The following is a 25,994-nucleotide window of genomic DNA, read 5'->3' as shown; positions in this document are numbered from 1 at the left end:
TGTTTGTTTTAGATAACATGTTCTTTCCTGTGTTTGTGCAACTCTTGAGATTAATTTCCTGTTGAAATTAAAAGCCTGAGTGACATCAGATCGCCCGCTTTACATTTCTGCCCTCGTTTTTGCTCGTCTTCTCTCTCTTCATCCTCTTATCTTAAACGCTTTGTGTACACGCGCCCTTATTTTCCCGGCCTCTTGTTTCAGCCCTCTTTTTTTTTTTTTTCTGCCTCTGTCCTGTGACTTAATGAGTTTCATAGTAATGCACCGAGCTGACAGGTGAATGGACGCTTGTACAGAAGGGAACACAAAAGAAGCTAAATAATTACCAACCATGGAAACTGCAGACAAAAGACAGTGCGAGCCTCATTTGTACAAATAACACGCTGTGTTTGTCTTGCCGGGACAGTCATCTGGTACACACACACACACACACACACACACACACACACACACACACACACACACACACACACACACACACACACACACACACACACACACACACACACACACACACACACACACACACACACACACACACACACACACACACACACACACACACACTCTAAACCTGTAATCTGGATGTGTCACATGCTTTGGTTGAAAATACCCCGTTAAGGCAGATCCAGCTTCTGCGCAGCTTTTACCTTTCAAACTGCAGGAAACGATCACAAGAGTGTCAGTGAATCTTTGTCTGTTGTGTTTTCTTGTCTCGAGACGATGTTAACTCTGCAACGCTGTGAAATACACATGAGCAAACCTCCTTCTTCTTCTTCTTCTTCTTCTTCTTCTTCTTCTTCTTCTTCTTCTTCTTCTTCTTCTTCTTCTTCTTCTTCTTCTTCTTCTTCTTCTTCTTCTTCTTCTTCTTCTTCTTCTTCTTCTTCTTCTTCTTCTTCTTCTTCTTCTTCTTCTTCACCGTCTTTGTTTTTGTCATCTTCATCTTCTTTGACTTCTTCTTCGTCGTCTTCGTCTTCTTCTTTCTCTGTCTTCTTCTTTCTCTGTCTTCTTCTTTCTCTGTCTCCATCTTCTGCTCCATCTATGTCTTCACCTTCATCTTCATTTTCTTCTTCGACTTCTTCATCTTCTTCGTCTCTGTGTTCTTCTTCAACTTCTTTGCCTTCTTCATCTGCATCTTCTTTTCATCTTCTTCTTCGTCTTCGTCTTCGTCCTGCAGTCAGGCAGTAAATCATTGCTGTTGTTGGGTTCATGAAGTCAGTCAGACGCTGCGGCGACTCTTAGCAGCAGAATTATTACAGTCGCTCTTAGTGCACCGACCGAGTTCTCTGTGGCAGTAATGCATTCATTTCATTTGAGGGTTTTTTTTTTTTATTGCTGCTGCACTTCATTAGGTTTCAGACATGTTGCGCTGCACTATAGGAGATGAATGAAGGAGTGAACACATAAATACCCCCCAGTCTTTGCGATTATGCATACTTAACGGAATGAAAGATTGGTAAATGTGTTCATAAGGGCAGTAACCGTGAGAAAAAGTTTCCACAGAAGCAATGACATCAAAAAAGATTCAGAGAGAATCCCCCAAAAAGGCAAAATAGCGACATTTAAACAACAGGCTATTGCGATGACTTTAAAGCAAACAGTAATTAAAAAAGATACCACAAGTACAACAAAACTTACCTGAATGACACCACTGATGGACAACAGTTGACCCAAAACAATAAAAAAGAGCCAGAATTTGGTGCAAACCTTGTTAAAAAAGAATCAGAAAGGAGGCAAAGGGGTTTCAAAACAAGCAACATGTGAACAGAGCAATCATAAGAATTGATTAAAGAGAACAGCAAAAAACACAAAATTTAGGAACGCAACAAAATGTGTGCTTTTTTGGTGGCCACAAAATCAAAGACAAGAAACAACCACAAAGGAGCAAAAAAAAAACCTTGCACATAATAATTTGACCACCATTGACAGGAATAGTTGACAATAACATAAAAGATGCAGAAATGGGTAAAAATAGACAAAAAATCTGCTGCAATCAGGTTTAAAACAACAATGAATGTGTAGAAAAAGCAAGTTTTATCACAGTTACTGTTTCTGTTTCTTTGCAGTTGCTTTTGTTGTTTTGTTTTTATTTTTACACATTCACAGCTGGTTTGGAACTTTTTGCACTTAATTTTTGTCTGGTTGGTTTTTTTTTTTAACCTATTTGACGGCTAGTTTTTGTCGTCTGCTTTAACTTTCTCAGTCACAGGGGCTTTAAGTGTTCGGCCCCAGTTCGTTTTTTGTTGCCACTTTGTGATTGAATTTTTTTTGTGTGTGTAAACAATCCTGCCCCAACCACTTTAATTGCAATCTCTCGCTTTGCGGTGTCTCTTTGGCTTCACTGTGGGAAATCCTCTCATTCCTAGAACATCGTAATACAAATTTATTGACGAGTTTTCTTGTTTTTCGTTTTTTTTACGAGGAAAAACTTTGGGCTAACGTTCGGTCCAGGAATAAACCGGCTCTGCTCGTTGGGAGTGAAGCGGCCTTTACTGCTGTAATAAAGTTTCCACATAAATAGATACACACACACACACACACACACACACACACACACACACACACACACACACACACACACACACACACACACACACACACACACACACACACACACACCAGAGGCCGGGCGTGAGGAGTGATTTACGCTAACAACTTGCTCACTCAATATATGATATCTCTCAATGCCCAGCTCTCCCTGGACACCCATCGCTCAGTGTGTGTGTGTGTGTGTGTGTGTGTGTGTGTGTGTGTGTGTGTGTGTGTGTGTGTGTGTGTGTGTGTGTGTGTGTGTGGTATTAATGTGGACCTAATGGAGCCCAATGGGAGCTGCAGTGTTCCCTCTGAAAATGATTTAATTACATTTGCAAAGTGGATGAGTCTGGAGGGAGGTTTGCTGCGTCAGGGCCACACACACACACACACACACACACACACACACACACACACACACACACACACACACACATACGAATGCCAGTCCGTCAACGACTAAGAAGAGAAACAGTCTTTCAATTAGTCTGATTGGCCGCTGCTGCTTGAGGTCTGGAGGCAGTGTTTTATTCTCTCTCTCTCTCTCTCTCTCTCTCTCTCTCCCCCGTCTTTAGTTTTCATAACCTAATTTTGCTTATTGCCGTCTTTCCTGCATCCCGTCCTCTTGATGTCTTTTACCTGCCTCCTCTCTTGGCTCTCACTCACCGTCCTCATGCTCTGATCACAGTCTGTATTTGTGTGACGGTGTAATGAAGTGGTTAACTTTTTAGTGGTTATGCGCAGACATGAGTCTCCTCTCATTAATCACACACTCATCAGATAGTCCACAATGAGTTCTGACAGTTTATGGATATTCTAATGGTACAAGACGGTAATCTTTTAACTATATTACTTGAGAGAAGGCATGATGGGAATGGGAAAACTTTCAGTCTCTGTTTGCATGACAATGCTTCAAGTGAAAATGCATCATTTTGGGGTTGTTGTTTCAGAAAAGCTTTGCATTTGCACGACATTGTTTTGAAAATGATGTCCGTTTACATGGAAACAGCAGAATTATTGAATTTTATGTCATTTTCATGTTAAGCCACTAGTCGCCGCTTTTTGCAATGAAACCACACACGTGAGAGCCGAGAACATGACGCTATAAACATTAACAATGTGAGTTCACGCACATTCTAGTAGACCGACGACCAAGTTGGATTGTTCTTACGGTGACTGTCAAAATAAAACTACCAGGTCCCAGGAAAATATGGACTGGGAGTCATGGCACTGGAGGAAAACGTTGTCATTGTCTACTGAGCATGTGCAGAAGAACTATTTCCTCCTGCTGTGGTGCGCATGCACAGTACCAGCGTTTCAGAAAAGTTGCATTTTCCTGTTTCCACGCAGACGGAGTTGTGGCGTTTTCATAAAGTTGCATCCATACACCATTTCCACAGAGATGGGGTCTTTTCAAACAGTTAAGCTTTTTTGCAGTTTCCACGGACATGGCATTTTCTAAAAGTTGCATTTTCCATTATTTCATCAGGGATGGTGTCCGAGTTGGAACAGTTCCTATTTCGAGAGAGCCAGAGTTGTAGCGTTTTCAAAAAGTTGCATTCTCCCCTGTTCCCCACTTTGAGAGCCGAACCGACACCCAAAACATTTTCAAAATGTTGTGTATGCGGGGCCTCAGTAACATGAATCCTCTCCACACCATATTTCAGTATTGTTCATATTAAATAGACACATTGTGGGAGCATGTTGCCTTTTAAATCCCTTTCCTAATCTCACTGTTGTTCACATTAACTCTTATTTAAAAACTGTTGTACTGATCATTTTATATAGCCATGTTTTTAGTGCTTATCTGTCACCTCATCGTGAAAGAGCAGTTTTGCAAAACAGTATTGAATGTGACAGCAACAAATCTGAGTTTAGATAACGAACTGTACTTTTTTTTTTACCTTTCTTTTCTTTTTTTTTAATGATTCGTGTGTAAAAATTGAGTATTATGAAAGATAGTAAGAAAATGTGTGTTTGTGTTTAGGTTCTGGGATTACAGTAGTAATCAGCCTCTCCTGGACACCGTGGAGCATCATACTGAGTTTGTCTGCGGACTGGACTTCAACCTACACGTACCTAATCAGGTAACACGGGTGTGCAAACACACACACACACTCATGATGTAAACATTTTAATTCCATTTGTGTGAATCCATGTCATATTTCTAAGAAATCTGTCACAAAAGGTTTTCAGTACTCAATTTTACGATCGAGTTTGGTATAAATACAAGAACAACTGTAGATAAATCTTTTGACTGCGATTACAAAGGGTGAATGCGTCTGTGTCTTCATATGTCTGCTGGATTATGGAGGTGTTTTGTATATGTGCGCCTCCTCTCGTAATTTAGCGTCCCTGGATACGGTCTATCATGGAGCTCTGAGATTCATCGCCAATTTTAAATGTCTGACACATCATTATCAGCTGTGTTCTCGTGTTGGAAGGTCTTCTTTATGAGTTTGGAGACTCACTGGAGTGTTTTTTTTTTTTTAATCTATAAGGGTATTTTACGTCACAAAAGCATGGACTCTTATAGATTACGAGCAAAGATCAGAATCTTTCAGGATCTCCTTTTAGTGTCTGTTCATAAAGTCAGCACTGAACTGGGGGGAAAAAAAGGCCTTCAGGTTTGCAGCAGTTTTTTTTTTTTTTTTTTGCTGGTACAATAAAATAACAAATAAAATGTAGGAGTTGGCCAGAAGTTATTAAAGCCAACCCACTACTTACAGATCCCGAAGCAGGACCTTTGACCCCCAGCTGCTCCCCGGTCAAAACGTTGTGGCAGCAAACCGCTCTGAGCATGTATCTTACAGTTAACTAAGAATAGGATTGGTGGTGCAGAAGTATTTCCATCGGATCAATAACGTACACATTGTTCTTATTTCTTCTTCTATATGCAGCAAGTTGTATCTTGAAGTTGGTTTTCCATTGGAAGATGTGGTTGCCTTTGACCCAGACTTCAACACTGGAACCGACCGCGGTTGTACAGTCAAATGTGTCTCTGCTAACATTCATTTAAGAGGAGAAACGTTGGTCGTTCATATGTCCCCCCCCCCCTTTTTTCCCCTTGATGAGTGAGGAGAATACTGTGAAGGTACAGACCATGATAAGTGTTGAAGCGTTTGCACGTACCTTCTTGCACGTGCCGCCTAAATAATGTGGAGGAGACGCCGTGGACGAGGAGGCTGTACAGAGGTGGTTTGCAGCAACGCCAAGCATTCGCCTGTCATTTCTGTATCAAGTATGGATTAGGCTGGAGTCGTCTGTAAGCACTGTGTTTGTTCTTTATTCACCACAACAAATTTACATTTTTAAAATCTAATTTTATGCTTCAGTGACCCAGTTAAAGTGCTCACGACTGGCTTCAGGTAGTTTCATGCATCGACATCTCATTAAGCTCTGTTTATTGTAAACAAAACAGAAAGAAGTCAGGAGATTAATGTTTGGTCGAGTATTTCCTTGTATCTTCTGCCACCTTTGTAAGAAGCATACATTTGTGAGGTGAGCGGCAGAGCTGAGGATGTGGGCTGTTTCCATGAAACATTTGCAAACTCGCCTCCACTAACTTTCCATTGATTGGAGACACACCGGGCTGAGCTGTAACTCGGGTAGTTGGCGCAGACGTACAACTCTGAGGTGATAATTGTAATAATTTCCGGCTCCAGGAGCAGAGATCTGTAATCAGGAAGCTTGCTGTGAAACTGTGAGCCCTGATCTTTTATGTAGGACTCTGTAAATAAATCCATTAGGATTAAACCGCAGGAAACTTTCGTCTCGTTAAGACAATGCTCAACTTTGTCACATAAGAAATGATTTAATGCATCGCAGCTTTGTTGCAGCCGCTATGAACTTCACTGGTTTAGAAGTGTTATTAGCGTCACTAAGGCGGTAAATGTTAGAAAAAGTAGTGGAATAGCTGTAAATTGTTATTGATTATTTAAAACTAACCAGGTGGAAAATTACCCTCAAGACCTTCACATAAAATCTTGCTAATACTCTTGAACATGTGTCTTCGAGGTAGGGACGGGGCAGATCCGATCCAGTATCAGTATCAGGTTCTGATATCAACGTAATTCACAGATCGGAAATTTCCGATCCAACCTGCAGAGATTTCCGACCCATGAAGCCTGGTCTGTGCTTTACTGTTGCTGAAATGACTCCACAACTGTTTGCCCGTCTCTGCTCTGCTCGCTGGCTGCAAAATGTGGAATGGAACAGTAAAGCACAGACAAGGCTTCATGGCTCGGGAATCTTTGCAGCTTAGCGTAGCAGCACTGTGCTCTCCACTCAAAACTCAGTGAAAATAGCCCCAATGGTTGATGCTGCCTTAGTGCTGGAAAAAATACCGTTTGGGCTGCTTTGATAAAGAATTTCTCCTGAGGTTTTAAAGACAGAACTAGTTTATTATGAGATGATGATGTCACACAGACCCCTACATTGTCCAAAGTGAACAAAAATACTTTGTACTGCTTCCTTTTCTGACCTTCTACTAACCTCAAGTTGTCTTTAGAGAGAATACATGCAAACAATCCTACATCATTTTATACATGCCTGTAGAGAGGAGTTTATTGCAGCCTCATATACAATGTATAAAATCAACAATAATGATAATAATAATATTAAGACAAACAAAGCTCTGGTATCGGAATAGTATCGGTATCGGCAGTTATCCAAATTCAGGTATCCGTATCGGGTTGGAAGTCAAAAAATGTGGATCTGTGCATCCCTACTTCAAGGTGCATGTTTTAGATTTTTGGATCATCACTTTCACTCTTTCCCTGTGTGGATTGGTGCAGTAAGTCCACACCCAGTCTGTTTCTCTGGTTTCTGGACCTCGTGAAATGGGGTCATCCATCAATCTGTCCCTACACGAGCGGGTTCACCCTCACACACAGTGACACACACCAACAGCAGACTGTCGGGCCGCTGTGCGCTCTGGTGTGTCGGGGTAAGGAAGCAGCGGATTGAAAAGGCCAACAGTGTCAGATGCAGTTTTCAGCTCATTCAGACACGTGTGGGGTTGTAGATGGGGTCTGTCCTGCACCGACGAGGTTCTCTGGAGAAAGCGATCTAAAGCAGAGTTCAGCCGGATGTCACTGTGTGGGAAGTACTGTCAGAAACTAGAAACTCTAGGATCGCTGTCCTGATTGTTAAATTAGTGTCAAAAACAGCTGAGTCACTTGTCATTTTGGAAGTCTGCTTTGTTTTAGCTCTTAAAATGCCTTTAAGCAAGTTTGCTTTGCCATGTCTCAATCTGGTCGTGCACCTTTAAAGAACAAAGGGAGTTTGAAGATCATTAAATGGAGACGGTGCTCAGTTCCATTCGCTTTCAGATTAATTCTCTACCTTCCGGGGAGTCAGCCAGACTCATTTCAGTTCTTTTCACTGGAGAAAAATGCTGAGAAGCTCCGGAGTCCAACATCAAAGATATGACTGACCATCCATCCATCTCGCCATCGTTCATACAGATTTTTACAGTAATCCAATAGTAACTTCATAAATGCAGTAATAATTAGTTGTTTTGTCGTTAGCAATCTGTTAGCATGAGTTGATGATGTTGTCTGGACGTCCCACAAAATCGCTGTTTTTTTTACCCTCAGCGATGAAGGTTATAAAATCATCCGCGTTTATTTGTCTGTACAAACAGACAAATAAACTAAAAAACTCACGAGCCGATCTTCAGAACAATTGGTACACGAGAGCATTTTGATCAAAGGAAGAACCCGTAAAATTTTGGTTGCGATCCAGATCAAAATAATTGTTACAATAGAGCATTTTCATTTTGCAATATAGTGTCTTATCTCAAATTATGAAACAAAATCTCGTGATCACCAAACTAAATAAATGAATAAAGGCAGTCGATCTGGATGTGCAATATGTGTCATGTCCGTGTGTCCATGTCGACCCTTGGTGGAGGTCAGAAATCTCTGATTACCCTCGTTTCCAAATTATTTTTGGCTGCTTTTCCTCAATGTTTATAAATCTGAGTCTTCAAGCAGTGCTGGGATGTTGTCTTCATTTTTAGAATTCACTTAATTTATCGTCACGACGAAAGTGTTTGTTAGTTCCTGTTAAACCTATAGGAGGCCGTTGTAATATGGATTTTAATTTCACCCAAAGTTGTGATTGAGTTCCTAAAGCCTGGAGTGCCGGTGTCCTGCATGTTAGAGTTTTCTGTCAGTTGCAACACACCTGAATGCAATAAGGGGCTCGTTATTGGGATTTTTTTATACAAGCTTGATGATGACGTCAACATTAGATTTGAGGACGCCTGTCCGAAAGTCTCCCAACATTTTTTCTGCAATTACGTGTCGAAACAATAACTTTATAAAACCTACTTGTAGACTGTCAGATGAAATTATTCAGTGCTTTGTGGCGAGAGAGAATGGCGTTCAGGCCCCAAAGTGAAAACGTAAACCTTTTTTTGTGTTTTGGGTGCCCGTTTACACAACAACGGTGCTCGGAGCAGCTGAAAACACCACTTTTGGAAACTGCTACGACTCCATCTCCATGGAAACGGGGAGAAAACGCAACTTTTTGGAAATGCTTGTGCTCCGCCTCCATGTAGACGGCGGAAACGCTGCTCCTGTACATGTGCAGCACGGCCATAAGCAACAATTCTTCTTCTCAGTAGATGGACTATAACAAAGTTTTTACTCTCAGTCGATGTTCTCCTGGGACTTGGTAGTTTTATAGTTGACGTTCACCGTAATAATGATCCAACTTCATCGCCTGTCCATACGAATGGAAACCTGGAAATACTTTTTAAATACATTTTATTTTTCAACTTCTTTGTCCATAAATGATAATTCCACTTACATTTTCTGACAATTGTTTGATTTTTCTAAACTTCAAAAATAGAAAACTACAGATTACACTAAAACATCATTTATCATCAGTTTGTTTTCCCGACAATTGACTGATCACTGGTCAGGTACAATCCTGCGTCTCCTGTCAGTTCGTGGCAGATTTAATAACCACAATATCAGTGAGTCTGTTTGCAACAATGAAAAGAGCCGCCCTCGGTAAACAGATTTATTGAAATGACGCAGAGCTGTCCAATTATTCCATCATTGCGAAGGTAAATTAGATTAATGATGGAAACATTTGGTTATTATGACCTCTGGTTGCCATGCGTGGGCTTTCTGTGATGGACCGTCTCGGTTGTACCCACAGCCAGCTGGGATCAGCTGCAGCCTCTCACGATGATTGAAGACGGATGGGCGGACTTCTGGATGTGATTTTTTTCTTTTTAATTAATTATATCTACATTTACAGTCCTCGTTCCTTGGGTTTTGTCAGCATATCGGCAAACGGAGCACAGCTTCGCTCCAGCTTGTGTTTGTCGATGACAGCTGTGATCTACAGTTCCGTCCTCATCACTGTGGCTGGCCGACTCAGCTCTTTGTTCAGTGGAAACACAACGAGAATATCCCGCATCTCCGCGAGAAGTCACAATTCGGCGTTCAGCTTTTTAGCTGTACACGAGCTCACTAAAGCTTTAGTAATGAAACTATTTCACAATAGTTACTTCCTAAACTCGTGCAATAATAGTGTTGTGTAATGTGACACCCCCAGTCCCCCCTCTGATTTACAACCATGAGTCGGAGCAAGTTATAACCTTGTATTTTATTGAAAATCAGCATCTTTAGTCGAATGTGTTCAGTGAATACTGAGAGAAAAAAGTTTTTATTGCATTACGTGCAGCAGCAGAAAAGCATGATAGTTTTCACTGCTTTTGTTCAAATAAATCAAATTCAGGCTTCAATTCCAGCCTCAGTTCCCTCTCAGCTGCGTGAAATACTCATAAAACACTGTCTACATTGCTGCTGTCATAATTCATATGGCCACTAGAGGGTCTGTCCTTTCTCTCAAGTAGATGTTTGAGGACCTCACAAGAAAATTAACAATTTTTTTTCATAACTTCAAAGTCTAGTATTGGAAGCCTTATTTTTACATGCAAATCCAAAAATATCGCGTTTAAGATGAAAATATAGAATAAATACTGCTTGTTGAGATTTCTGAAAAACATGATACAAGTGATTCTTGTTCCATTCAAGGTTCAGTTTCCTCCACCATGCTGCTGTCGGAAGGAATACATCCACTAGAGGTCGCCACAAATCCAGTTGGTTCTTACTTTGAGAAATTTTCCGTTTTTTTTCCATAAAAGCTGGAGTAAATTTAACACAAAAAAAATCGTTCATAAAATTTTCCAATGATTTTTAGATAGCTAAAATTGCTGTACTGGAAAACAGATCAGGAGGCATGAGAGTCAAGCTGTACAGCGACAGAAAATGAGATTTAAACTGTTGCGCTACATCGAATTTTAGCACAAGAACTCCAAATGAACTCACACATCATTTCCATAAACACTCGCTCTCAGTCCAGTAATCCTGACATCAGGCTAGTCTACTAAAACTCCTCAACACCACAGCATCCGTCCCACTCCGAGATATCCCACTCCTCCCCATTTTCTTCGATTTTCCCAAATGTCTCCTCCCACCTCCTTTTTCTCCATCTCGTTTTTGTCCCGTTTGCACTCTTTGTGCGCTTGTGTTTTAATTTATTTCCCTGATAGTAGGGCCAACCCACTCTTATCACTGCTTGTTTTTAATCAGTTTTGGTTTTAATCACTTCCTTTTCTTCCCACTTACTATCTCCCTCCCTTACTCACTGGTGTGGTCTTATCCAGGCGTAGCCACTAGTCTCTGATGGATCACCCTCTTTGCTCCGCGAGCACAGGCTCACACACCCAATAACACACAACCAAGCTGCAGGAAGCGTTGTGCCCTGTGGGTGGGTATTGTGTGCGTTAGAAAGAGACAGGATGAGGTGATAGATCATGTTGGGATGTATAGTGACAAAGAGTCGCAGGTCTGTAGGTCGCTCGCTGCATAAAACTTCCGTCTTGTAAATGCCATGTTCACGGTTTCCGCTGCTATAACAAAACATGATTAATGTCCAGATTCCTTTAATGATCAGTTTGGGGTTGGAATGTGCTTTTCTTGGTCAATGAAAAAGAGGAAAGTTGATCCTATATAAAGCTACATTGCAAGAGATTTTCACAACAGAGTAAACGAGATCTGACTTGGGGTTGGGTGGTAGAAATGATCTACAGTAGAAATGATATGAATTCGGCCCACAATACAGGTTTTGACTATACCGGCCTACCGCGATAGTGCATGTTGATGATGTCATCAAGCAGTGCCTGTTTTGGTCAAAAGCATGGCAGCTCACGGGCACGGGGCTCACATAAGAGCGGGGCTACGTGATTAAAATATGACTGATACAGTCAATATCTATAAATACTGGCTTATTGTAATAGCAAAGAGAGGGAATATGATAATTACTTTGCTAATCTCTAAACAAAGCAGGGCATTCAGATGCAGCATTGGGTCTTGGTGTTACATCATAGGTGATTTTAGAAAGCTGTCAGAGCCCAGTAAACTCTTGACTGATGTCGTGTATGCAGAGCAAAGCTAAATAATGTACTTTGAATTACAAGACACGGATCACATTCAGGTACGACAATCATCTGCATGTTGTTGCTAAAGGCAGACTTTTAGGTTCCAAGTTATAGTATTTTGCTGTGTTTTATAGCTACGGACTTTATTAATGGAGTCACTTGATAAATAAAGATATTTGTTGTCATGCTAATGAAAACCCATCTTCATGATGCTCTCAGATCAAAAACCTCACTCAGAGCGCCGTTACCTTGACAAATCAGCAGCGATGATGTTGTAGAATGTGACCAGCTTATTAGTGTTTTAATTACTGCTTCTTCGTTTGCTCATCTTCTCCTTATGACTTGAAATTCAAAAAGACATTTGAGAAAACATTAAACAACCCTCAGACTTTGAACCTTTTCCTTTAAGTCTCGTTGCCTTTTTTCTTCATTAGCGATCTCGTCATTTCTCCCCCTCTCTCTACTTTTTCCGTGCTGTGCTGCAGTCCTGGCAGCCTTTGTGCTACGACTGGCGCTTAAAGTTAATTAAAGAAGGGCATTCCTCTTCTCGGTGGCTGAGTCACCGCACGTCCACTTTGCTTACTCATTGTCCTGAAAGGCCGTTCGACTGGTTAACGCACTGATTTGAAGATTCAACGGGGCAAAAGGGGAACGCCTGATGAGGAGGAGGGAGGAGGAGGTTTCAGACATTCAAATTGGACGTTAAAGTATAAGTGCTTCAGTCTATTAGGATTTATTATTTTTAGCCTCCTCACTATTTCAGACCGTGTTTGTGTTTTTGGCGCCGTGTCAGAACAGGAAGGGCGGGTGCAACTGCCTTTCGTCATTGCGCTGCTGCTGTACTTTGACGATTAACGCTTGGGCGACTCTGTGTGATGAAGAGAACCGTGGAAATGTGAGGAAGAACTATCAAACACGCCAGAAGCCAGATGTGGTAGCAAAGATCTTTATTAACGAGCAATCCAAGTGGGGCAGCGTGGGTCGTCTGAGTGTTTACGTGTGAGAATGATACATGAATATGTAAAGTCCTTGTGATTCCAGTTTGTTATGCACAACTTCCAACTTTGCTTATGCCATAAATGCCCAGTGGAAAGAAATAACCATGTGAAAATGCAAGAAGATATGAGAAATCAAGATTTAACAAAAAAAAAATGGATCTAGAAGTTTTCACTTTCATGTAGGAAGACATTATGTAAAAATGTATAAATGAAATAAAATAAATTGAATTAAAACATTGGCTATATCAGAAAAATAAAAGGATAATGATCAAGTAATTAAAGGTGATATTAAACAGTTGGGTGCCTGCTTTTAAAAACACCGATAGTCTCTGCAGCCCTGAGGCCCTCCGGCCCTCCGGCAGGCTGTTCCACAGGCGTGGGCCATAGTGACAGAACCTGGCCTCACCATAGGTCCTGGTCCTGACACCAGGAACCCTGAACAGGCCGGAGCCAGAGGACCTCAGTGACCGCGAGGGCTCATAATGTAAAAGCAGGTCAGAAAGACAAGAAGGCCCAAGACCATTAAGACATTTAAAAACTAAGAACATCTTAAAATCAATCCTGAAACACATGAGGAGCCAATGCAGTGATTTCAAAACAAGTGCAGTGTCCCGTCAGATGGTTTCCTTGTTCAGACCAGATGCTTTCTGGGCACTGCAATAATCTAAACGACTCTAAACAACGTGCATCAGCACCTCCGTGCTGGCCAGAGAGGCCAGAGGTTTTTAACACACTGCGAGGTTTTCCAGCCCTGCAATGGTGCTAAAAGCTTCGCTCCCTGGCCGTCTCTTAGTCAAACACATTTCAGTTCAGTGGCCACATCCAAGTTTACTCAACTGCTAAAATGAAATGCATGATAGCCTATAAGTACCAACATCTACAGTGTTTTTTCAACAATATGGGTTGAACTTGACACATTTAATGCTTTTATAAATCTTTTAGAAATAGCCCAAATTTCCTTCAGACAGTAAAAGGTTATCTGAAAGTAGAGCTGCAGCAGTGTTTCTTTTTGGGACAAAAAACTTTTGCACCCATAGACTCAGTCAAAGACTCAGCCTCATATTATTAATTGTGTGTGCCTGCCTCTTTAAGAGGTAAGGCACAAAGATTACTATTATCCAGTCGCGTGTGGTAGTGATTCAGTCAGGGCCAGCAGTAACCCCCCCCCACCACCCCCACCCTTCCCAAAAAAAATTGGCCGACACAGCCAATGCAGCAGCTGCACATTATGTCCTACAGTAAAAACACAATGCAAATCCAATGCAAGGCCACTATTATGCATCAGTATTTAATCCACACCAACATGACAGCTGATGAACAACCACAACATGTCCGACGGGGGGTTGGGGGGGGGGGGGTTCGGACCGTGCGAGTCTCGCCAGTGCTCGCCTTGCTGCCCCTGACTGCACACCACTGCTATTATTGAATCTCCTTATTTTTACAGCTGCTTTTTTGTTTTTATTTCTGTCTATTTAGTTTCACATCATTATGAGCACACACGCAAAAAAACACATCACAATGTGTGCAAAAGTTCAGTAATGTGGCGGCTTTACAGACGAGAAACCCGGATCACTAAAATAGTAACACAGTGACTTGGATAAGTTACTGTACTTTTATCTGATGACTGGTTTGGAAATAGTAAAGTAGTAGAGTTACTGGCATCACTGGTTATAATGTAGCTCACCTTCACTGCTGCGTCACTGATCTCTTGGCTGTAAGCCTCGCTGCAATCCGCTGTTCCGCTGTTCAGATTTACTCTACTTGTGCTCGTAGTGAGCCGGGATGAGCTGGAGTTACTTCCCCCAGTTGGATGTTAGAGGGTTGGATGGATGCTGTGACTGTCCACGGTCACTTTTCATCAATCCTCTGTGTAATATTCCCACTCCTCGCTGAGCGGGCGGCAGCTTCTCTTCTCTGTTAAATCAAATGCGAAGCCACTTCTGAAGTGAATGGTTGAAAGTGAAGCAGAACCACTTCGAAACTGGAAGCTCATCAGCTGGTTTGTGTTCTGCAGCCAGGAGAGATGGCAGAGAGAAACCGTGTCATTTCACACCGTGTCCCGACCCATTAAAGATACAGCTGGACGTTCGCCTCCACTGCAGAAACTGCTTCCTCACAGCTCGAACCTCAAATCCTGACTTTTACATGCTCTGTTACCTGGTCAGAAGAAAGCTTCTTCAAAGGACTGAACGCAGAGATCAGAGGTCCAGAAATTAAAATTAGATGGTGATAATTGGGGCCCGACCGACTAAAGTTACTCCACAAGAATCCACACGGTAAAGCCGGTTTTAGTTGTTGATATACACCTCAAACACCTTATGCCTTGTATCTCCAGCATTTACATTTCTCAGAAAATCCCCCAGTGTGTTGACATCTTATACCGTCACGGAAAACGCCTGAACTTTCCCGAGGCAAGATAGGCAAGATCCCGTTTGTACACTCGATCTCACCAGATCTCGATTGGCACTGGAAAAACGATCAACGATCAGTTTCACAGCACTTCACACTATCTTGGCTTCAAGATGTTTTTCGGTCTGAATCGGCCAAATGTTGGTGTTTCGGCTTGAGCTGCCGCTACGCCCTCTCTGATATCCCAGAAAGCCTTGCGGCAGGTTTCCCGAGATGGCGTCAGTCAGAGAAACATTCACCAACGTTTGATGGCTCCAAATTCTGATTTGTTTGGAAACATTTGGACTTTGGTGTGATGGATTTGGGAAATTTGGGTGGAAATTAGTGGCAATGAGTGGTAATGATCTTGGTTTTAGTGTGTTGGTTTATTCTCTGCGCAGAAGTGAGACCTTTTATGGGAAGTATGCTTTAAAGAGTAACTTTAATCAGCCAGCCAATTTAATTAGTTGATTATAGCTGTTAGAGAATTATTGGTAATTGGCCAAAAGTTGGCCAATTGGTGCCGATGTTCCCATTTATTTTTCCACTAATAAAATGCAGGGATGTGGTGTTTTTCTGACATTTTTTCCCATAATGTTGGTATCAGCATTAGCCTTCTGATATATGATGTTCAAACTTCCACCGAATTTAAATATAACCGGTAACATTGGTGGCGAACCACTGGTCTAGATATTTTAGATCCCAAATCCTGTCAGCAGTGACGGGATCCGACTTAGCAGCTTCAATCATTTTCCTTATTAGGTACCTTCAATGGAAATGAGCCGGGGTAAACTCAAGTTTACCTCTTAAGAGATCAATTCCAGACGTCAGAGTGCACCTCCTGATCATTTCCCTTCCTTATTGAGGGTCGTTTGTGTGTCTGGCAGAACAAACTGAAGTCCAAACCCGTTGACGCAAACCTTTGTCTTCCTCTGTGTCCGTGGACTTGATTGTGGCTCGTGGGGAAGCTTTAATGCTCAGCAATTAGAGGTAAAACAGAAAAATAAAGGGGGAAAAAAACAGAATGAGAGAAGCTTTCAGGAACATGTGGACTGAATGTTCCCTGCTGGCAACACAGAACCAATCTGCGGTGGAAAACAGGCCAGATCCCTCACAAGTGCACTGCAGAAACGCACAACCTGAATTACTTTAGTGTTTGTCATGTGTGTTTGTTGATACAGACCAAATGAATGCATCAATAAGAACTGGATTAAAGGTTTCATTTACGTGAAATAAGTGGATAGTGATGAAAGCAAGAGGATGGATTAGAGGGAATGGAGGGATGAGGCGGATCTTCTTTATGTGTGTGGTTGCTGGTGGAAGAAAGACAGATTTGACTCTCGAGAGGAAACCTGCAAGCAGTGGAGCGTTTCTCTGAGCGCCGTCGCCCCTGACAGGCCAATAAAAGCTAATTCAGCTACAACAACTCAGATTCAAGCGATCCCGATAGGACCCAGAGAGGCTGATTTCCCGTCTTTTTGGTGACTCGCTGCAGACAACAGACTCATCGTGGTGATTTTCGCTTCTCATCGAGATCACAGAGTGCGTTTTTACTTCAGGTTCTCCTCCAGCTGAGAACACCCAGTCCGAATCAGTGATCCCCTACTGGGGAGGATAAAGTTAAAAAATAAATGTGTGTTGTGGTTCAGGGGTTTATTCTTCTCGGTTCGTCTTTGTGACTCACGAATCCCCTCAATGTTTACTGACTCTATCCTCTGGCTCCAGGAGAGCTTACGCCTCATTTTTTGATCGTTTTAAATCAAGAAAACATGTATTTCAAGGCAGTCTTACAAAATTAAGTGGGACATTAACATTTTTTTCTTCTGATATTAGAAAACCTGGCCTGAACTGAAGCATGAAAGTGGAGAAATAGGAAAGCCAGGTGAAGGTCGCTCGGTCTTCTGTCTTGAATACGAGTTTACTGAAGCGTAGTGCTTTCGCACACGTGGCGTTAATAAAACAGTACCACGCTATAGTGTGAAGATGGATCATGACGCTTTCGTTGTGCGTCCGTGTCGTCCGCAGGTCGTCGACTGTTCCTGGGACGAGACGGTGAAGATCTACACGCCTGCCTGTCTGGCCGCTGGACCTCACGGTGCGACACCGTGAAAACACATGGAAACTCACACTGCTACGCCTCCGAGGATCCTGCCGTCCCTCTGAAGCCATGATGGATCGCCTCCATCTGTGTCGTACGGATGGTTGGTGGTTGCTGCAGAGCTTCCCCGGCCCACCCACTGACCGTTCATTAATGAAGAAGGATGGAAATAAAGACTATCACAATAACTTTATTGATACGACTGAGGAAACATGACACACTCGTGCTCTTTTTGTTCACTCTTTCATCCATCCAAACATTTCTCTTCTATGGGCAGCGTTGTCTCCACTGGTACAGTCAATCAGAGTGCTGCAGGTTTGATTCCCCCATCTCCCTCTGTCCATATACCCGAGTGTCCTTGAGCAAGACGATGAACTTCAAATTGTGCCCAGTGAGTTGGATTGAGTACCCAGCATGATGGCGCTCAGTATCGATGTGGAGGGTGTGAATGAGTCCGTCCATCTTCTAGACCGCTTATATCCTGTGTCTCCTGTAGGGCCGTAGGGCGCTGGAGCCAATCAAAACATAGACACAGACCACACACACTTTCACACATTCACGCCTTGAGGCAATTCAGGGTCACCGATTAGCCAATTAACGTCGAATACGCGACTGTCTCAGTATACTCTGGGACAATAAACCCCAGTTAGCACAAGGAAGACATGCAAACCACCGAGAAAGCGTCAAACACCAAGTCTGGAGTCGACGTTCTACTTCTGAGACCAAAGCAACCAAATTAATTCAGTGACATTTATGTCCTCCAGAGTCTATATCTTCTACGTCTGCCGAAATGAAATGATCCAGAGGTTGTATGTGATGTGAGTCAGATGATCGGTTCAGTGCTCCATAGGTTTTATTTAAGGTCTTTTAATTAGGACCGTGATGGATTTGCATGTTCTCGTTGAGCCTTTTGTTTTTGTCTCTAAATTAAGAATACGCTGAGTTTGCAAATCTTTAGGCGAGTTGATGAGTTAAACTGGATATTAAACTGGCCTTCTTGGATCTTTTCTGCCCTTTTTGGTTCTCTGTGTATTTTTCTATTATTTTTATCATCCACTCTCCAAAAAGTACCTGGAAAACAAACACATTCCATATCAAGTTGCTCTTTGAATCCTGAGGGTCAGCAGCCTTTTTATTCAACATTAAAAGGATTCAAGCCGTCCGACGTGGCGCCCTGAGAACCCAAACACATGTTTCCCAGGAAGCGATAAAGTCAACTTGTGTGAGTTTCTGTGAACAAAGGTCAGACCAAGTTTAAGATCTTCCATTTTCCTGGTATGATGTTCTGTTAGATGCTCATACATGGGAGGAACCTATGAATGGAGTCAGTGTCAGAGCTGGATATCTCAGTGGTGATGCCTTCAGGACTCAACGTATCTCATCAGTTTAATTCTTTTTTGTGTGACTGAGGTGATGCTTTCATTGTACACGGGACTCTGCGTGTTTTACAGTGAGCCGAACATTCATGTGATCTGATGCGTTTCTCTGTTATCTCTGTGACATTCACTTCATCTTCAATGGAAATGTCAGCTGTGACTAATTTTAGTTGTTTTTAAATGTCACCAGTGTGAATGTACTGGTCAATGATGATGATGATGATGATGCAGTGCCTTTAATAAAAGCAGTGAGTATCACTGTTATACTGTACTCTCGTTTTATTCCTGAGCACAAAGTCTTGCCTCAAAATAAAGGAATTTTCGCTAAAACATTTCTGTGAAGCTAAAAAATGTTTTTTTTTAAACAGTTTTAAATTCAACATTATTATTACAATACAGTCTTTATTGATCTCTTTGCAGTAAAAAAACACACACGGAAAACTTGTTCTGAATTTTTTTTAACCATTAATTTGAAAGCCTCACAATAAATATGAAAAAAGACAATGATTTATGCCCGAAGAACAGAAAAAACACTAGACTACATAAATCATTTATTACTTGCATCCATATAGTTTAACCAAAATAAACTATGTATTTCAGTATAGATTAGATCAAAATAAATGCATCAGTTATCTAATGTAATATATAAAATGATAAATGAAAGAAATCTAAATATAATGTATAGATTTATCAATGCTGTTTTAATAATAATACCTTAACACCACGTCGTGACGCTGTCACATCCCTACTTTTCCTTCCGACATGCAGACCTGTGAATGTCATTATCTTTGGCAGCTTATGAACACAAAATCATTGAAGGGTTACGGTTGAAGCACGACACGAGTGGAGATGGCGGTTAATTGCACTTATTGTGTGCTGAACATTTATTTGGAAAGACGCAATCAGAATGAATTCTGAGCCTAATCTATATTACCTATAGTGTAACAATGGCGGTCTGCCCTCCCCTCCCCCTCGTGCAGGGAGGGTCCTGGTCTAAATCCTCCTCCTGGTCCTAATCTGCCCACATTGGAGCGTCTCCTCCTTCAGCCTCGGCGTGTTAATTGGAAGCTAATGGCCTGCGCTCGATAAGGCCGGATCTCCCTCCCTCTTGGCCTGGAAACTGATTTCATGATGAAATATTTCAATTAAAATATTGTCCCAGTCATTTCCACACTTGTTAAGGGCTGATGATGATGATGTCTCTGTGTTTTTGATAAGGAGGAAGAGGAGGAGGAGGAAGAGGAGAAGGAGGCACACAGAAATATAAATACAAACTAACAGATGTCTTCTTCTGGCATCCAGATATTTCAATTAAATGTATTATTTTTTTTTATCAACAGAGGCTGCAGGAATTCTCAGGTCGAGCTGGTGGCTGGTGTGCGCGTGTGTGTGTGTGTGTCTGTGGGTGTGTGTGGGGGGGGGGTGGCTGGAAGCGGCTGCCGGTTGTGTTAACGTTTATAGCGTATTGTTCTCTGTACACATGCATGTGTGGTTTCAAATCCAAACCCCCCCCCCAATAAATAGCGTCACCTCGTGGTGTGATATGCTGACGACATAATATTAAGCGTCTCTGCTTTCGCCATGTGAACACAAATCTTTTCTGAAACTAACAAGGCGTTGCCACTTGGAACGTTGCTGCGTAAACAAGGACTTATTGACAATAAAACAACCACTGGGATGTTTTATCCATTATCTTCAGTTCAGCAATTAACATTTTACTCACAATTTGTTCTCGTCGGGATTTGAGAGAATAACTCCAAAATAATTTTTATCCTACAAATGTGTTCATTCATAGCAGCCGAGTCACTGACTGACTCCCGTCAGCTGTTTAGCACAGACTGACGGCGCGTCACTGCCCCGACTTCAGGCTGGACGCTTGTACGTTTCAGTTGTTTGTGGACGAGGCTACGAGACTGAGACGTCACAGAGAAGGTCTTGGCCTCTCTATAATATTTAATATATAAAGATTCTCCAAACCAGTGATGTCGCTCATCCCTTCTTGTCTTCCTGCTGCTGATCTTCACGCCGCACGGTATCATATCCCTGACCCTGCAGCCCAATATACTTTCTTTTTTTTAATGTCTTTTTGAATCCATGCGTTATTTTGTCTTTCTGAAGTCATGTGGTTCTTTTTGTTGCATTTTTATTTATTTAGGAGTTATTGTCTTTTTTATATGTGTTTGCATCCTTTTGTTTCTCATTAATCTTTTCAGACTGATTACATCTCTGTATATTTATCTCAATAGCACAGGGCCAGATTGTGATCGAATTCATCGAATTCCTCTATTTTCACCCGCCACGGCTCATTAAACAGGTCAAAAACAGTTTACATCTCGTGTGAGTTACTATTTAAATATCACCAAAGTACATCGACCTCCAAGATGCATATCTCATTTATTTTGTGAGAATTTACACTGTTTGGAAACACTTCTGAAAATAACCATGTTTATATTTCTTGCATTTTAAAGATTAATGATTCATATGTTAAAACTGCGGATTAATAAGGTGTGTGTGTGTGTGTGTGTGTGTGTGTGTGTGTGTGTCTGAACGCTTCATCTCGTTAACGTGCTTAACATCTGCTGATTATTTCATCTGGTATCTAGTGTGTGTGTGCGTGTGTGAGAGAGAGAGAAAGAGAGTGTGTGTGTGTGTGTGTGTGTGTGTGTGTGTGTGTAGGTTTTCTAAACATGGATGTCTTTCATGCGTCACACTGATGAAGACGATTTAAACTGAACTGGAATAAACTGAGAAGCAGAGAAGAAGAGAAGCTTTTCTTAACAGACTGAACATTCTCCCACTGACTCTTCGCCTTCAGTGTTTGTGTCTCGGCTCTGAAATGGAACTTTTTGAAAATGGCTCCCAAGCTGAAACTTTTTGAAAACGCAGAGGCTCCGCCGCCGTGGAAACGGAGTTAAATGCAGCTTTTCTGAAACTCCACGGCCATAGTAACTAACTGCACTTCTTCTGCACATGCTCAGTAGATGAATGACAAGAACAATGTTTCTGTGGAAACAGTGTAAAGTTGTTGTATAATGCCGAACTAATCTGAAACGAAAACATTGTCATGTAAACAGAGCCTTAAATCTCTGTTGTACTTTTGTCACTTTGCAGCATTCCCACTTGTTTTTGGCGTCTTTGTTTGTTTTCTTGAGGTTGAATCTTTTATTTACTTTACATGTCTTTGTGGTGATTCTGTCTTTTAAGAGGTTAAGCATCTTTATGTTATATATTGTTTGCTTTAGTTTCGGTTCTGCATATCTTAGTTTTTTTTGTGATAATTTTTCATTTCTTTGTAATAATTTTTTCATCTGATTGTTGATAATTGTGCATCTGTGTGCCGTTATCTTACGTCTCTGCACTTGTCTTTGTCACGGTTCCCTCTCAGAGACTTAGGTGTGGACAGAAACACTGTAACCAGGGATACTCTCAGAGCACTTTATTAAATGACGTGGCAATGAACACAAACCAGAAACACAAACAAGCAGAACTCCAAGAGCCAGAATTATGGACTTTACCCAGAAACAACAAACTAAACCCATCCAAACAGAACTCCAGAATAAATGACACAAAAACACTACGCAGACAAAGGATCCACCCTAAACAAACTATAAGGACCCAGCGGGAGACTGAGGGAGCACAAAGCCTGGTATGAAGCGGAGCGGGATGGATGGCGTGGTCGACACTGGAGACCACAGGAGGTGGTGTATGCTGCAGCCTGAAGGACGGTTGTCGGGGAGTCTTGTGCTGAAGCCGTAGGAATGGCCCAACGAGCAGTCACATATAGGAGCTTGGTGCAGCAGGGTGGGTCCAGAACTGCAGCAGAGGAGAGACAGACTTAACGCAGGACAAAACAGACTGAGGCGAGGTAAGGCAGAGTAGAGTACAGCTAACTAGATAGTTGTACAGTCTAGCTCCGAGTCTTCATCTGATGCCAGCTTCATAGGGAGAGAGGTGCATTGTTGAGTGAAACCACACCCTTCCACCGGTGAGAGCACTCAGGTAATCAGCACTGCACTCCTCCACACCTCACACAGCATGCAGGACACGCCCACCTAGGAAAAAGAAAAGGAGGGAGAGGGAAGGGAAAAAATGCTGCCACTAGGCAGAGCCAGAGGTGGAGGTCATGACAGTACCCCCCCCCCCCCCCCCCCCCCCATGTGCACCTCCAGGTGCACAAGTGAAGTGGTCTGGCCGTTGTCTTCTCAGGTCGCGGATCAGCTCGGGGTCCAGAAATTGGCGACAGGGTACCCAGCTGCATTCTTCAGGGCCATACCCCTCCCAATCCACCAGAAACTGAAGTCCGCGACCCCATTGGCGCTCATCCAACAGGCGTTTTACCGTGTGCGCTGGTGCGTCAGCCACCATCCTGGGTGGTGGAGGGGGATGGACAGGAGGGGCCAGAGTGCTCTCTCTGACAGGTTTGACTTGGGACACATGAAAGGTCGGATGGATCTTCATGGAGGCAGGAAGTTTGAGCCGTACATAACTAGGGCTAACAATCTTTTCTACCTCAAACGGTCCAACAAACCGTGGTGCCAGCTTCCGAGACTCCACCTTCAGGGGAAGATCTTTGGCCCGGATCCAAACTTTTGGCCTGGCGTATACACTGGAGCGGGAGTGCGTCTGCGATTCGCCTGCTGTTCCATCCTCTGGTTTGACTGGGTTAGGGAGGCCCTGGCCTTCTTTCGCATCTCTTGATGAAGCTCTGAACGGATGGGACGGCAATCTCCTCCTCCTGAGATGGGAACAGTGGTGGCTGGTACCCGAGGGAGCACTGGAAGGGCGATAAGCCAGAGGAAGAGTTAGGCAGCGAGTTGTGAGCGTACTCTACCCATGGAAGCTGAGAACTACAGGCTGTGGGGTTTTCTGCTGTGACACATCTCAGCAGGGTCTGCAGGGACTGGTTCGCCCATTCCGTCTGACCATTTGACTGTGGATGAAACCCAGAAGTTAGACTGACTGTGGCACCCAGAGCCTTGCAAAACAGCTTCCACACCTCCGACGTAAACTGAGGTCCACGGTCTGACACAATATCCGCTGGTATGCCATGGATCCTGAAAACTTGTGTCACCAATGTTTCAGCAGTCTATTTAGCAAAGGGGAGTTCATGTAGAGTGATAAAATGTGCCGCCTTAGAAAACCGATCAACCACAGTTAAAATTGTAGTGTTGTCGTCGGAAGGAGGCAATCCCGTAACGACGTCCACTGCAATGTGTGACCAGGGCCAATGTGGGACAGGTAAAGGCTGCAGTAGACCAGAACTGGGCTTTGTCAAGGACTTTTGACGGGCACAGACAGAGCAGGCAGCAACAAACTCCTTGGTGTCTTTCTCCATGGTGTCCCACCAAACCTCTGCCTCAGGACACCAAGGGTATGGGCAGCTCCAGGATGGCAGGACAAACGAGACGAATGAGCCCATTGGAGAACCTGTGAGCGAAAGAGTTAGGGACAAATAGGGTCCTGGGTGGACCAGTACCTGGATTGTCTAACTGGTCCGGCACACTCTGTACCAGGTTCTCGATCTCCCATGTCAGAGAGGCAACTCCGCAGGTCTTGGGCAGGATGGTCTCAGGTTCTCCAGAGTGCTCCTCCCTGGAATGCAGGCGGGACAGGGCATCAGGCTTCACATTCCTTGATCCGGGGCGATACATGAGGGTGAACTTGAATCGACCAAAAAATAATGCCCAGCGAGCCTGTCTCAAATTGAGCCTCCTGGCGGAGCGGACATACTCCAGGTTCTTGTGGTCCGTCCACACCACAAATGGCTGTTCCGCCCCCTCCACCCAATGTCGCCACTCCTCCAGGGCCATCTTCACTGCAAGCAACTCCCGGTTTCCAACATCGTAGTTCCGTTCCGCTGGGGAGAGACGACGGGAAAAGAAGGCACATGGATGCAGCTTACCATCACTCGGTCTGTGCTGAGATAATATTGCTCCCACACCAGTATCAGATGCATCCACTTCGACGATGAACTGCAGAGTTGGATCGGGTTGAACTAATATTGGCGCCGAGGTAAACCGGTCCTTCAATGACTGGAAGGCTTGGGCTGCTTCAGTGGTCCAGGGAAAGGTTCGAGAGGTGGAGGTCAGAGTGGTAAGGGGTGCAGCCACTTTGCTGAAGTCCCTTATAAACTTACCTTAAAAGTTGGCAAACCCTAAAAATCGCTGAAGTTGTTTCCGGTTTTCAGGTTCTGGCCAATCCTTTACTGCGGACAGCTTCTGAGGATCCATCCTTATCTCCCCCCGTGAGATAACATATCTGAGGAAGGACGTAGTAGAGGTGTGAAATTCACATTTCTCTGACTTCACAAACAACCGGTTCTTGAGGAGTCGTTCTAGGACTTGTCGGACATGCAGGGTGTGCTCCTCCGGGGTCTGGGAGTAGATAAAGATATCGTCTAGGTAAACAAAAACAAACCGGTTTATCATATCCCGAAGGACATCATTGAGGAGGCTTTGGAAGACCGCTGGGGCATTAGTGAGCCCAAAGGGCATTACCAGGTATTCAAAGTGTCCCAGAGAAGTGTTGAAAGCAGTCTTCCATTCGTCCCCCTGGCGGATCCGGATGAGGTGGTAGGCATTTCTGAGGTCGAGTTTGGTGAAGATGTTGGCACCATGTAACGAGGAAAAGGCCAAGTTGATCAGAGGTAGGGGATATGGATTCTTTACAGTGATACCATTCAGGCCATGAAAGTCTATTCAGGGATCGAGGGTGCCATCCTTCTTGTCCACGAAGAAAAACCCTGCACCCACCGGAGAGGAGGATGGTCTGGTGATCCCAGCAGCCTGCGAATAGTGGATGTAATCCTCCATGGTGGTCTGTTCGGGCTTGGACAAGTTATACAGGCGGCTCTTGGGAAGGGTCGCACCCGGAAGGAGCTCTATAGCACAGTCAAAAGGGCGATGTGGTGGAAGAGAGAGGGCAATTTCCTTACAAAACACCGGTGCCAGGTCATGATACTCTGGAGGAACCTTGGACAGGTCCATGGGAACAGGTGACGGGTGAAGGTCAGCGGCCGCAGGTGTCAGGGCAGATCGAAGGCAGCTGGCATGGCACTGGGGGCTCCAAAATGAAACCTTATCTCTGCTCCAATCTATCTGGGGATTGTGCAGCTTCAACCAGGTCTACAGGAGGGTTGG

The 25,994-nt window shown here is 43.3% G+C and overlaps 1 protein-coding gene across 1 annotated transcript in view; it reads left to right on the top strand.

The window, feature by feature from the left end:
* The window catches only part of pex7 (peroxisomal biogenesis factor 7), a 50,318-nt gene extending 31,268 nt beyond the window's left edge, over positions 1 to 19,050 (top strand). The window contains exons 10-11 of the mRNA XM_080514195.1: positions 4,517 to 4,616; positions 17,407 to 19,050. Coding sequence (XP_080370321.1) covers positions 4,517 to 4,616; positions 17,407 to 17,490 — 184 coding nt within the window. The 3' untranslated portion in view covers positions 17,491 to 19,050. The remainder of the gene's footprint in view (positions 1 to 4,516; positions 4,617 to 17,406) is intronic.
* The last annotated feature ends 6,944 nt before the right edge of the window (positions 19,051 to 25,994 follow it).

The sequence above is a fragment of the Blennius ocellaris genome (assembly GCF_963422515.1).
Source record: "Blennius ocellaris genome assembly, chromosome: 18".
Taxonomy (NCBI): domain Eukaryota; kingdom Metazoa; phylum Chordata; class Actinopteri; order Blenniiformes; family Blenniidae; genus Blennius; species Blennius ocellaris.
The sequence above is the reverse complement of the archived record's forward strand: the minus strand, read 5'-3'. Positions and strand labels throughout refer to the sequence as shown.